Raw genomic sequence first — 13,272 nt, 5'->3', positions numbered from 1 at the left:
AATGTCATCTTCTTGTTATCATCCTTGAGATGATCAAGAGCAAAGCATGGTATGAACCGGCAAAGACATCCCAGCTTTTGGTAGTTTGAAAGGGAAAAGGTAAAGGTTCCCTTGCTCGAAAGCCAGTCGAGTCCGACTCTAGGGTTGCGGTGCTCATCTCCGTTTCAAAGCCGAAGAGCCAGCGCTGTCCGAAGACGTTTCCGTGGTCATGTGGCCGGCATGACTAAACACCAAGGCGCGTGGAACGCTGTTACCTTCCCACCAAAGTGGTACCTATTTATCTACTTTCAATTTCTTGCTTTCGAACTGCTAGGTTGGCAGGAGCTGGAACTAGAGACGGGAGCTCACATCGTCATGCGGCACCCGGGTCTCGAACTGCTGAACTACTGACCTTCCACAGCCTGCAGTTCAGCGTCTTAACCACTTGAGCCACCGCAACAACCTTTAAAATAGCTAGATTCATGTCTAGTAGAGACCAACAAGATTTTCAGAGTATAAGTTTTTGAGAGTCAAAGTTCCCTCGTCAGGTATACTCTCTTTATGAACTCCGTAGACGCTGCTGTTGAGAAGAAGCCAGCAAAATCAAGTCACCTATGAAAACAAAGCAAAGATTGTATTTGCACTTGGGAGTTTCCTGTACTCCAGCAAGATATGAATATTGCAAAATAATTTGCAAGCATTAGATCAAACAAAAGCTGCAATTTAGTACCGACAGATTCACCACTTTTTTTTCTTCCAATCTGCCTTCTGCAAACATTTATGAGAATTAAATTCTCTTCACCAGAATGCTAATGAGAGGGGGGAGTTACAAGTTGTTGTCTAGATCTGCGTATGTATTTATTACAGGTGGTTTACAAAATAACCATTTTTTTTGTGACGGGGGACGAAACAATTAGCATATTGAGTGATTTTTTAAAATTATTTACCGTTTAAAGAATTAGGGAGCAGGGCAGGTTCAAAATGCCCCGTAAACATGCAATATACAAGTAGCTGTGTGCTCCGTAAAATACTTTCTAGATAAATGGTCAATAAAATAATTCACATGCATTCAAGGATAACTCAAAACACCTGTCATTTTTCTCCTCTGAAATTCTGGGATTTGGAATAAAGGACTGAAGAAGACATAATGATCAATCAGGATTAAAATCCAGCCCTTCCTCGCTACAGAAAGAGAACTTTGTCACTGCAGAAGGCCAAAGACCTGAAGGCCCACTGTAAAGTAATAAAATCAAGAGGGGTGGAGGTAGAATCTGAATAAATCCGAGTCAAGGATAAGCACTGGTGTCATTGCCAACACTGTGAATGTGTAAATAGAGCACTCTTGCTTAAGTGCCTTTCCTTCGCAGGGTTGTCAGCCATGGGAGGGCAATCAGTGGAAGAAGGAGGGAGGAAATACCCAGAAGAGTGGTCACATCGCTCTAGGATTTAGAGAAGTGTTCTAGTACCGATTGTGATGCTCTAGGAAAACTGCAATAGTACCTTAAAGAGTAACGAAATTTGTGGTAGGGTATGAGCCTAATGAAACTGAAGCTCAAATACTTTGACCACCAAATGAGAAGGGAGCATTCCCTGGAGAAGACCCTGATGCTGGGAAAGACTGAAGGTCAAAGAAGACGGGGACGGCAAAGGATGAGATGGTTAGACAGTGTCATAGATGCAACGAACATAAAGTTGAGCAAACTTCAGAGGACGGCGGAAGACCGGAAGGCCTGGCGTAATCTGGTCCATGGGGTCGCGAAGAGTCGGACTCGACTGTGCGACTGAACAACAAAATGAGCCTTTGTGAGTCACTGCTCACTTCTTCAGTGCCAAACTTTGTGGTTTTACCAAACCCTAGAGCGCCACATCAATGTCACATCAGCAACATGACTTCACTTCTGTAGAAAAACGGCATACACATAGTGATGCTCGAAGACCATAGAGGTTAGAGGAGGCAGACTTAAGCATCATTCAGAAGTGACATCATATCCTTCCCAAACAATGACCTCCCCAGGCATTGGCTCCCAAATCTCCTGGCATTTGTCAGGTCAGTGTTGGGAACCCTACATCCTGTTGGCAGAGTTTAAATATACAAAGGAAGAGGAGCACTGACTGTTTAGAGAAATATAAGTAGGTTTATTATAGAAGAACAAGCTGTTATGGAACATACAGAGTGAAAGCCTAAACTAACCAGTCTAATTGCTGTAAAAGAAACAAAGAGCAACAGGAAGCTCTACAGGAACAGGAAGTCTCCAAAAAAGCCAATCAGGAGATAACTAGGACGCAGTTGTAAAAAGTGGGAAGTCCCTAGTCTAGCTACACTAACTGCAAGACCTTCAGATGATCTTCAGATCTTCTTCATAAGGCTGCACTACAGACCTTGCATATTCCAACACATCCATCCATCTATCCATCCATCCATCCATCTGTCTATCTATTCATCAGTCCATCTTTTACAAGTTCCTATAGCATATTTTTTCAACTGGGTGAAATAGTGTGGCACCCCCTACAAAAAGGCTGACCGTAATAATTTAAAAAATGAATTAAAAATCTCTAGAAAAATATGAAACACATTTCCTAAGAAATTGTAGTGTCGGTTACAGACTGAAAAATGCGCAGCTAGATGATAATTCCAGAGGGGTAGCTAGCCATATTAGTGTATTGCAGAAAAATAAAACAGAAATTTTATTGGACTTTTGTTTTATTTAGATGATCCTTTTCAATACCCTGTTCTTCTTTGGCCCTGACATCCTCTTTTTCTTCATCCCCAAAACCTGAAATCCAAACTCTTTCCATTTGCCCCTCAGCAGAATGTAAGAGTATCAATAACTGCCACTAAAGACACTGTGGATTTTGTTTGTCAAGTGCAGGGGTCATTTCCTGTAGGAGCGCACAGGAGCGGAGCTCCGGCAGTTAAGAGCCCAGGGGGCGGGCACATGCAACAAGCCCCATCCCCTGCTCCCAGCAGCCCTCAGTCAGAGCAAGAAGCAGCCAGGTAAGTTCCAGAACTCCCCTCAGCCCCCCGGTCTAAAACAGTCCAGTGGCACCTTTAAGACCAAGATTTATTCAGGTACAAGCTCTCCCTCCTCTGCGAGGAAAGATCTGCATGTCCCCCATCCCCCCCAATAGCTAGCAATCCAAAACAGTCCAGTGGAGCCTGAGCGGTGGGTGTTGTCTTCTGACACACTTCCGGTGATGTCAGGGCATGTGACATATGCAAATAAGTTATGCTAATGAGTTTGCTAATGAGCTCCTGTGCCTCTTTTTCTACGAAATGACCCCTGGTCAAGTGCATTGTTTAGTCAGAAAATTGTGCACTGGACAGATAGAACGTCTGTGCTGTGAACTGAGTACCAATCACACAGTGTAAACTCTAAGACATAAAGCCTAAGGCAGAGGTGTCAAACTCATTTGTTACAAGGGTCAGATCTTTTTTTTATTATTATTAGTCAATAGTACAGTAAACAACAATGGGATTTGGTATAAATATGACCAACACAAAATTACATATAATGAAATACTGCAACATACTGAGAAGGAACAGCAAATTTAGAGGTGTCATTATTGAAGACATATTCTAAAAAAGGAGACCATTTCGTGCATAAAGTAGATTTTGAACATGAACTATTAGTAGAGGAAGCCACTGCATCAGAGAGTTTATCCATGATGTAAAAGTCCCAGATTTTTAAGCGCCAAGAGGAAAGAAGAAGTTTGTCGGTGGATTTCCAGCTACTCGCAATAACCACCTTAGCAGCTATTAGCAGAGTCGAAATGAGGTCTTGGCTGCATTTGGGTATATGAGGGGCATTCCATAAATCGAGTAATATTAGATCAGGTTGCAGTGGTATCGAGTGCCCGGTTATATTTTTGATGGAAAAGATAACCTTGTACCAGAAATGTCACTTTGTCCAGATGGGCCATGTGTACCATAAAACATGATGCCAGGTACCAGAGATAGAAACTGTATAAAGGACAGCAGCTGGTAAGCTCAGAATTGGTGTATCCTCACTACAAGGCTGCATGGGCTGGGAAAGGGGTACAGAGGAAAACCCACATGGGCGGACTGGAGAGCCAGCAGTGCAGCACTGGGCAGATGCTCCCACAATGCTTGATTGCTGCAGATGAGGTTGTTCTGCCATGCAGACGCCACAATCGGAGTGGCTCCGCCCACTCCCCCAAGCACTCCCTCCCTTGCATCAGTTGCTCGCAGGCCACATAAGAGCCCTGGACAGGCTGGTTCTGGCCCCCGGGCCCTATGTTTGACACCCCTGACCTTAGTGCACCTGGCACATCCCATCTGATCCAGTTTCAATTAAAACCTTAACAGTGCTATCCTAAGCAGAGTTACAGCTTTCTCAACCCATTGACTTTATTGAACATAGAATGGTGCGGCTCTGTTAAGGATCAAACTGTGAGTAACACATTGGATTTATGGGTAGATTCCCACCCCCCCCCCCGTTTCAAGCAGATTTTTTATGGCTCCTACCTCCGGTGAACTCTTAGGGTATCTCCTCCTCTTAGGCTATTACCTTCACTATGACTTCTATGCCGCATGGTACTGTCCTGTTTTATTTTTAACATGGCCTCTCCATGGACTGAATGAATTCCAAGGTCAGCTAGAGGCAGCTCAGCCATCCCTAGCTATCAGTGAGATATCCTGAACTTAAATTCATTACAGATAAAAAGAGCCCAATAAAACTATATAAAATTTAAAACTGATCTGAGCTAATCCATTAATTATGAAGGCAATATGTATGCCCCGGGCAGTGGCTAGAAAGGTTCTCTAATGGCTGCCACCACTCTGGTATTGGTCTCCTTGAGAGGGTCCAAAGCACACACCCTACCCCTTTATACACTCTTTTCCAACAGGTTTCCCCTTATAAGTGACCAAATGAGGTGTGAGGACCCATGCAGAGTAACAAACTAATTTAATAAGAACTATAGTTCAAAAACATGAAGGAAAAATGAGCACAGTAAAGGTATGTAACTCAGTAAAATAAATCCTAATGCCTCTGACGATACCGTCCTAGCCTTCTCTAGGTACTTGCTCTCAGAATGACTTACCCCTTCTGGATGAGGGATCCCTCCTTCTACAGCAGCCTCACCAGCTCGACTCTCAGGGAATGACCCACCTCCCACTTTGGGCACAGCATTTTATTCCTTCTTCCCAGGCACCACCCTCTACTCCTCTACTTGTATAAGTTTTCCCTCCAAATCCCTTGTTATCCAATCACAGGGTTCAGAGGGTACCTGGGAAATGTAGGACCTGTAGTCACTGTAATACAGGCTTCCCTGGAGCAACTAGGCCTCCCTAGAGCCTTTAGGCCACACCACTATAGGCCCAGGATCATGACAATGTATTTACAGGTAAGTGCATCATCTGCTGTAAGATATTTTCCTGGAAAAACATTTAATCTCATTATGCTATAAGACACTTTTGTCATTTTTAAACAAATTTGTAAGCTGCTTAGAGCATTTTGGGGAAGTACAAAAGATGCAAATAAAATTAAAAACAGCATCAATAATTTATTTGGAAGTGAATAACAATTAACCACATGATAGCAATAATTAAAACTAACCAGAGGAGAGGTTGTCAAAACTAACCAGGGGAGAGGTTGTGCATTAACTCTAGATCTGCTATGGAGGAAGTAAGCCATTGTTGAGTCTTGTTGAAATCAGTACAATTAATGTTCAGTACTAGGATCAGCAAATGTACTAATTTTGGCCTAAAGAAGAATGATTGTGTTGAAGGTTAGGACAGAGCTTCATTAACTTCAAACAATTCTGTCTTTGTTTAACTCATTAGCTAACTTAGACTATAAAACAAAAGCTTTTGTGCAAATGTTTCTTTAGAACCCTTCATCAGGTTAGATGTTAACAAACAAGGGAGGGGCCCTGAATGTCTCTTCTCTGCATCCGGTGTAGAAAGCCAAGATAATGTGCTACTGGTTGGAGCTGGAATCAGGTTGCACTTAAGAGTCTGGGTAGAAGAAAAAAATGGCTACTTCCAGTCATGTAACAATCAGTAGTGGATCGTATGTCTTTCTGAGCACCAAATGAAACACAGTGGGTCATTATAAAATGTGTAATTATCTTATGAACAAAACCAAATATTAGATGATTCATTAGGTGTTGTGTCAATGGAAGCCAAACTGGATAATACTAGCTAGTGGAACGGGGGCAAGATAAGCACAACCTCTCCCCAACTCATTTTCCTCGTGTCGCGCCCGGAAACTCCGGCTGTTTTCCGTCTCACTTGTGTGGCTTCTGTTACGTGTGACCGCAGCCTGGGTAATACTAGCTAGTGGAAAGGGGGCAAGATAAGCATAACCTCTCCCCAACTCATTTTCCTCGTGTTGAAGCAATCCATTGTAGATGATTCTCCCCACAGAGAAACATTTCTCTGTGTTACTGTCCTGCGCTGCAATCCTGCACACAATTACACTTCTTAAATACCATCAGAGCCAATGAGTTTAAGCCATTGTAAGACCTATTTGTGCTGTGTTCTGAATTGTTTGGCAGTGTATTGATTTTATACCGTAATGCAAAATTAGCCATGGCAATGGCAAGCTTGATATACAAGTATTTTCTGAAATCTTACACAAGAGGTCCTAGGTCGAATCCACATAAACCTGCACCAGCCAAGCCACTGGTATTATTGTAGCTAGTTCAAAGGCATACAGGGGTCTTAGGTGTTGTGTTATTTGCCCTTCCACACATATTGCTACATTGAATGTTGGGCTAATACCTCTTTTCATTTCCCAATACATTCGGCTTTTCGTTGGCAGCAGAAACACTTTTTCATCAGCATCCATTTGGCTTCAAGTGGAAAATTTTTTGTCTGTGTTGGCCACCGCGCCGATGCGCCTGATATAACTTCTAGGAAATGAAAAGTTCATTTTCCATAGGTTGTAAGTAGTCCCCGGTGGGTTTTGGAGCCAAAAAAGCGAATATTTTTCTAGCCATAATGAGCAGCCGTCGACAGTGCATTACCATTAGCGACATTAGAAGAAAGTGTTTCAAAAATATGTTTGGGGAATCGGGCAGCGGATAAGATAACGGCGCCGAAACCCAGCGCGAACGTAACATGCTTTCAAGGCTTCGCACTCTGCAAAGGTGCTTAACAAAAATTACGCACATCAGGGTTGCAGCTTAGTGTTCATTCTCCATGTTTATCCATGATTGTTTCATATTTAAAGAACAGCAAAATATTGTGTTTTGTCAGCCAAGGACAATAATAGTTTAATAGTAATTTATTTTCCATTGCTACTGATAATACAACCAATCAACACGTTAAGTGGTGCCAATGCTGGCATCTTGCTAAATAAATCTCTGAGCCTTGCACCGCCAAGTATATCTTTCAAAGATAAGTCAACAAGAGCAATCAGAGCAGAAAATTAGAATTTGGTATGTTAGAATTAAAATACAGCTAAACTAAAGTTTTAATTGGGGTGATCTAAAAGGGCACTTGATGTAATGATCTCTTTCATTTGTTACTAATTGTTTGTTCCTGATGAAGAAGAAACATGTACATGAATGTTGCTGATTGAGGAAAGATGGCAGTTGCCATAGCAGCTCATTTTTATTGTTCAACGAGAAGGGATCGTCAAAAATATAAAGGAGGCTTTGCTTGTGAGCTTTAACATTTTCTCTGATGCTTGGCCCTAAGGGACAGTGTTTTTTTTTTTTGTTACAACAGCACGTTGTTTGAAATAGTGATCTTAAGGGCTTATACACTGCATTCAGGTTTGTTGTGGCATTTAATCTGGGGTAATTTCCACTTATGCATTGGACTGGAAGTAGATAGCGGTAGAATCTTGCTTACTCTTGGTGGGCTAAAGGTAGGCTTGATGCAAACTACACCGTGATCTGTTAGTATAAGCAAAGAAAATGTGCTGGTTCTTCGGCTTTGAAACAGAGATGAGCACCGCAACCCTAGAGTCAGAGTCGACTGGCTTTCAAGCAAGGGAAACCTTTACCTTTTAAAGTATATTCTACACATACGTGTTGTTTAAAAGGTTTGGGGAACATGTCTATAAAGCTACTGCTTTTACGATGAGAATAATTCTCACTATTATTATTTGTATTCACTTAGCTTGGCTAGTCTGTAGATCCATGGGGCATCTTATACTCACCTAGGGTAGCCAACCTTCAGGTGAGGCCTGGAGAGCTCCTTGAGTTGTACCTCATCTCTAGACCTGTTCTCATGGAGAAAATGGCTGCACTGGAGGGGGGGATTTAAGGCATTTTACCCTCCCCTCCCCAGGCTCCACCCCAAATGTGCAAGAATTTCCCAGATTGGCGTTCGCAACCCTATACCCATCCTGATTCTGTCAGAGAATAAAACAGATGGTGTTTCCAGCTCTGGGTTGAGAAATACCTTGAGATTTTGGGGGGTGGAGCTTGGGGAGGGGAGAAACTTTAGCAGGGTACAGTGCCATAAAGTTTACCCTCCAAAGTAGCCAATTTTTCCAGGAGAACTGATCTCTGCAGTCTCCAGGGCTCTTTTTGTAGAACAAGCCCAGCAGGAACTCAATAGCATAATAGGCCACACCCAACAGCAGGAACTCATTAGCATATTGGGCCACACCCCTTACAGCACAGCTCATTAGCACATTAGGCCACACCCCCATGTTACCAGAAGTGTGGTCATCCAGCCACACCCACCTCTTGCTTCTTATTCTGTTTACCTTGTTTGTTGTCAAAACCCAGGGCTTTTTTTGTAGCAGGAACTCCTTTGCATGTTAGGCCACACACCCCTAATGTAGCCAATCCTAATGAGTTTCTGCCGTTGGGTGTGGCCTATTATGCTAATGAGTTCCTGCTGGGTGTGGCCAAGTTGGGAGCCAGCTGGAACTCCGTTCCTGTGCGTTCCTGCCCAGAAATAGCCCTGCTGGAGACCAATGTAATATCAGGAGATCTCCAGACCCCACCTGGAGGTTGGCAATACTATTTTTTTTCAATTTGGTATCTTCTCCCTCCCCGGTCTGGCAAAGTGAGTTTCTACTTTGCACTAGTTGCTTACCTAGCCAAATACTGTATTTCTCATGTCCTATGAACTCCTTAATAGCCCTAATTCTTGATTTCTGAGAACTTAAAACCCCAAGGAACTGGCAAAATTGAATAGCTGACTGTTCTGACTTTACTGTTACCTATTTGGCATCTTGAATAGTGGGACTCAACGCTGTATGAATACCAAATGAGGGAAGCACCATTAAGCAAAAACTGACTTGGGGATGCCCCAGGGGAAAAAATACCGAAGGAACTAATAAAACACATTAGCTCAATAACGACATTTCATGGAAGAGGCAGAGGACAAGTAGTAGATCTGGAAAATGAATATTCCATGGAGTAAAAGAATTTGGCCGGACTTATGTTGAAGGCCTTACCCTAAATAGGTATTCAACATGTCAGTAACCAGCCTGCTAAATGAATGTTGATGTTGCTTCTATTGCAGCAAGGACTAGCTTGTTTGTATTTGTTGAGGTATGCACCTCTATTCGAAAGGTAGTTCATGGACACGGGCACTGACTTAGGGCTGCCAAGTGGAGGCGGGGGGCGGGTAAACCCCTGCTTCGTAGGCCCGATTTCCGTCACGACGGAATTGGGCCCCGGGGGGGAACTCCGCCCCCCGAAGCGCAGCGTGGCTGCGTCACTAGACTGCACACACACTGAAACAGGGGTAAAAAGGTAAAGGTTCCCTTGCTCGAAAGCCAGTCGAGTCCGACTCTAGGGTTGCGGTGCTCACCTCCGCTGTCCGAAGACGTTTCTGTGGTCATGTGGCCGGCATGACTAAACACCAAGGCGCACGGGACGCTGTTACCTTCCCACCAAAGTGGTACTTATTTATCTACTTGCAATTTCTTGCTTTCGAACTGCTCAGTTGGCAGGAGCTGGAACTAGAGACAGGAGCTCACTCCATCATGCGGCACACTCGGGTCTCGAACTGCTGAACTACTGACCTTCCACAGCCTGCAGTTCAGCGTCTTAACCACTTGAGCCACCGCAGGACTGTAATTTATTTAACAGGTTACTTGTAGAATTTTAGACAGTGGACGTGCATTGGATTGTTTCCATTTTCTAAACAACCACTTTTCTGATGTTTGTCTCCATACAGGGCCTGCTAAAGGTTGCCATAGACAATGCCAGAGCTCAAGAGAAGCAGGTCCAGCTGGAAAAGACGGAGCTCAAGATGGAGCTGTTCAGGGAACGGGAACTGAGGGAAACACTTGAAAAACAGCTGGCGGTGGAACAGAAGAATAGAGGTAATCACGATAACCTGATCAATATTTACAGGATTGGATCCAACAACTCCGTTCCAGTGAGTGAGTCAAGAGTTCCCCTGCTAGACAAAGTGAAGACTCCCCACTTGGCAGAAGGGACTCACTGGGCCCGACCCATCGTGTTCTCAAGTGTTCAGAATGCTTTACATGCATTCTTATAAGGGCTCTTCTTATGTTCTTATAAACAGCTTCAAAAGGGGATTAGATAGATTCATGGAGGATAAGCATCAGTGGCTACTAGCCATGGTGACTGAAGGGAGTCACATGGACACATGAAACTGCCTTATACTGAATCAGACTCTTGGTCCATCAAAGTCAGTATTGTCTACTCAGACTGGCAGCGGCTCTCCAGGGGCTCAGGCTGAGGTCTTTCACATCACCTACTGCCAGTTCTTTTAACTGGAGATATTGGAGATTGAACCTGGGACCTTCTGCATTTTATTTATTTATTTATTATTTATTTTTGTATTTATACCCCGCCCTCCCCGCGAACGGGCTCAGGGCGGCTTAGAAGAGGGCAAGAGATGTCCATACATAAAAACAGGATAAAAACAGTAAAAACCAACTAATAATACAAATAAAGTGCTCACATTTAAACAAGATGGTCATTCATTAGAGGTAGATGGTTATTCATGGAGGTAGGTAGTGTCCAGTAGATGTTAAACTGTCCGGTCCAGCAGCACCAACCCAGCGCTCTATTTTTAAGGAGTTTTACTTCCAAAAATATATGAATTCTGCCCAGCAGGACTGTTTCTATATAGATTTTGAATCTGGTATCTTGCTCTCGCCACTATCTTGCCCAGGGCTATTTTTGGGCAGGAACACACAGGAACGGAGTTCTGGCTGGCTTCCAAGTTGGCCACGCCCAGCAGGAACTCATTAGCATAATAGGCCACACCCAACAGCAGAAACTCATTAGGATTGGCTACATTAGGGGTGTGTGGCCTAACATGCAAAGGAATTCCTGCTACAAAAAAGCCCTGGGTTTTGACAACAAACAAAGTAAGCAGAATAAGAAGCAAAAGGTGGGTGTGGCTGAATGAGCACACTTCTGGTAACATGGGGGTGTGGCCTTATATGCCAATGAGCTGTGCTGTCATGGGTGTGGCCTAATATGCTAATGAGTTCCTGCTGGGCTTTATCTACAAAAAGAGCCCTGACTTGCCATAATTCAAGGATTCACAGCACTTAAAAATCATCCATATGGATATTAAAAATAATTCGTAACATTCAGGGGAATACTGATTTGTTGTACGACCTACTCATTTTGACAGGCCTTGGCTGTTGCTAGAAGTCCACTTTCAATTAGTTCTTTGTTTTATTATAATTTGGGGCCTGACTTTGGTGATAGTAACTTAAGGAAAACTTAGTTGGAATCATGACACCAGAACTGGAGTTTTCTAATTACAGAAGGTTAATGAACCCCCATCTTTAGTAAAATTTGTAATTAATCTGGGAAATTGAATTAATTGCCTGAATGTTCAGTGGGTGTCCAAAAGTTAGTCATTTTTTTCCCCGAGGTTAATTATAAATCAGCTAGGTGCTTTCATGTACCTGATGGGATGAGAGGTGTTCTCCTTCACTCCCTGTTGTTGTGAGTTACCAGGGTGGGGGAAGAAAGCAGAAGTAGCCTGGTTGGGTTTTGAAGTGGGATGCTCAGTTATGGAGGCTGCTGTGAGCCATGGTTGGTATAGTAAAAGGGGCAGTATATATATTGCTGTGAGCCATGGTTGGTATAGTAAAAGGGGCAGTATATATATTTATCCTAACTATTTTAAATAATATGTTCAGAATGTTTTATAGTGATTATATCTTACCGATTCGGAAAAGTTCACTGTTTTGACTTTGCTTTGATGTCTAAACACAAACTGTATTTTATGCCTGTGCTTGAGACCTTTGGTCATGTAAGCCAAAATAAATAAATAAATAATATGCACGTGTGAGTGTGTGCGCACCTGGAAGCCATGGCGACCTCTGGTGACTGACCCCTACTGGGGGCCTGGAGGATATTCAGAGAGGTGGCTGAATAAAGCCTGCCCCCACCTCCCACTTCTGGTGTTCCAAGGAGGTCTCCCATCCAAGTTCTTGCCGGAGTCAACCCTGCTGAGCTTCCAAGATTGAGATCGGGCTTGCCTGGGATATCCAGGTCAGGGCAAGGGGCGGTATTCTTAGTTGGGGAGGGAAGGCAGCACAGCAGGGGTCGCTTCGTAGAAAAAGAGCTAGGGGAACTCATTAGCATAACTCATTAGCATATGCCACACCCCCTGCCATCACCGGAAGTGTGTCATAAGACCACACCCACCACTCAGTCTTAGTCTTAAAGGTTACTCTTAAAGGTGCTATTTGTTAGTCTTAAAGGTGCTATTTGAACTCTTGGACTATTTTGCAGCAACAGACTAACACAGCTACCTCGGGGAGGCTCCTGGATGGGGCTGGGAGTCCTTGCGGAGGCCACGTGGAGTGGCCTCGGCCAGGCAGAGGGGGAGGACGCCAACTTACCCTCCTGCTTCTTCCTCCTTCTGCAACAGAATGAGGCTGGAAGCAGGGGGCTGCCGGAAGAAGGGGGTGGGGCTTCGTTGTGTGCCCCGCACCCCTGCACCTCACCCGGGGGAACTGCGTTCCCCCCCGAAATGACCTCTGCAGCACAGTATAGCCTGACCTCTTTTGATCTTGGAAGCTAAGCAGGGTCAGTACTTGGAAGGGAGACCACCAAAGAAGACTCTGCAGAGGAAGGCAATGACAGACCACCTCTGCTTCTCACTTGCCTAGAAAGCCCTTTGCTGGGGTCACCATAAGTTGGCTGCGACTTGACGCTTTACGCATACATATACACTCTTAGTGGGTCTTACAGTTGATCTGATTGTGGTTGGATTTCATACAGCAAGGCTTCTTGTTGGCCATCACTTTCAATGTTTAAAGGAGTTCAGTGACCACAACCTATATCCTATAGGCTTTCTGTCATTAAATCAGTATTACTGTTACCACACAAAGTATTATGGGCATTGCAATG

The 13,272-nt window shown here is 43.9% G+C and overlaps 1 protein-coding gene across 1 annotated transcript in view; it reads left to right on the top strand.

Moving 5' to 3' along the window:
- Positions 1 to 13,272, top strand: part of DACH1 (dachshund family transcription factor 1) — a 543,478-nt gene that overhangs the window by 520,456 nt on the left and 9,750 nt on the right. Inside the window, exon 8 of the mRNA XM_015426898.1 lies at positions 10,097 to 10,244. Within this exon, the coding sequence (XP_015282384.1) occupies positions 10,097 to 10,244 (148 nt within the window). The remainder of the gene's footprint in view (positions 1 to 10,096; positions 10,245 to 13,272) is intronic.

Source organism: Gekko japonicus, unplaced genomic scaffold, assembly GCF_001447785.1.
Source record: "Gekko japonicus isolate JY-2015 unplaced genomic scaffold, Gekko_japonicus_V1.1 scaffold104, whole genome shotgun sequence".
Taxonomy (NCBI): Eukaryota; Metazoa; Chordata; class Lepidosauria; order Squamata; family Gekkonidae; genus Gekko; species Gekko japonicus.
This window is presented reverse-complemented; position numbering and strand designations above follow the sequence as displayed.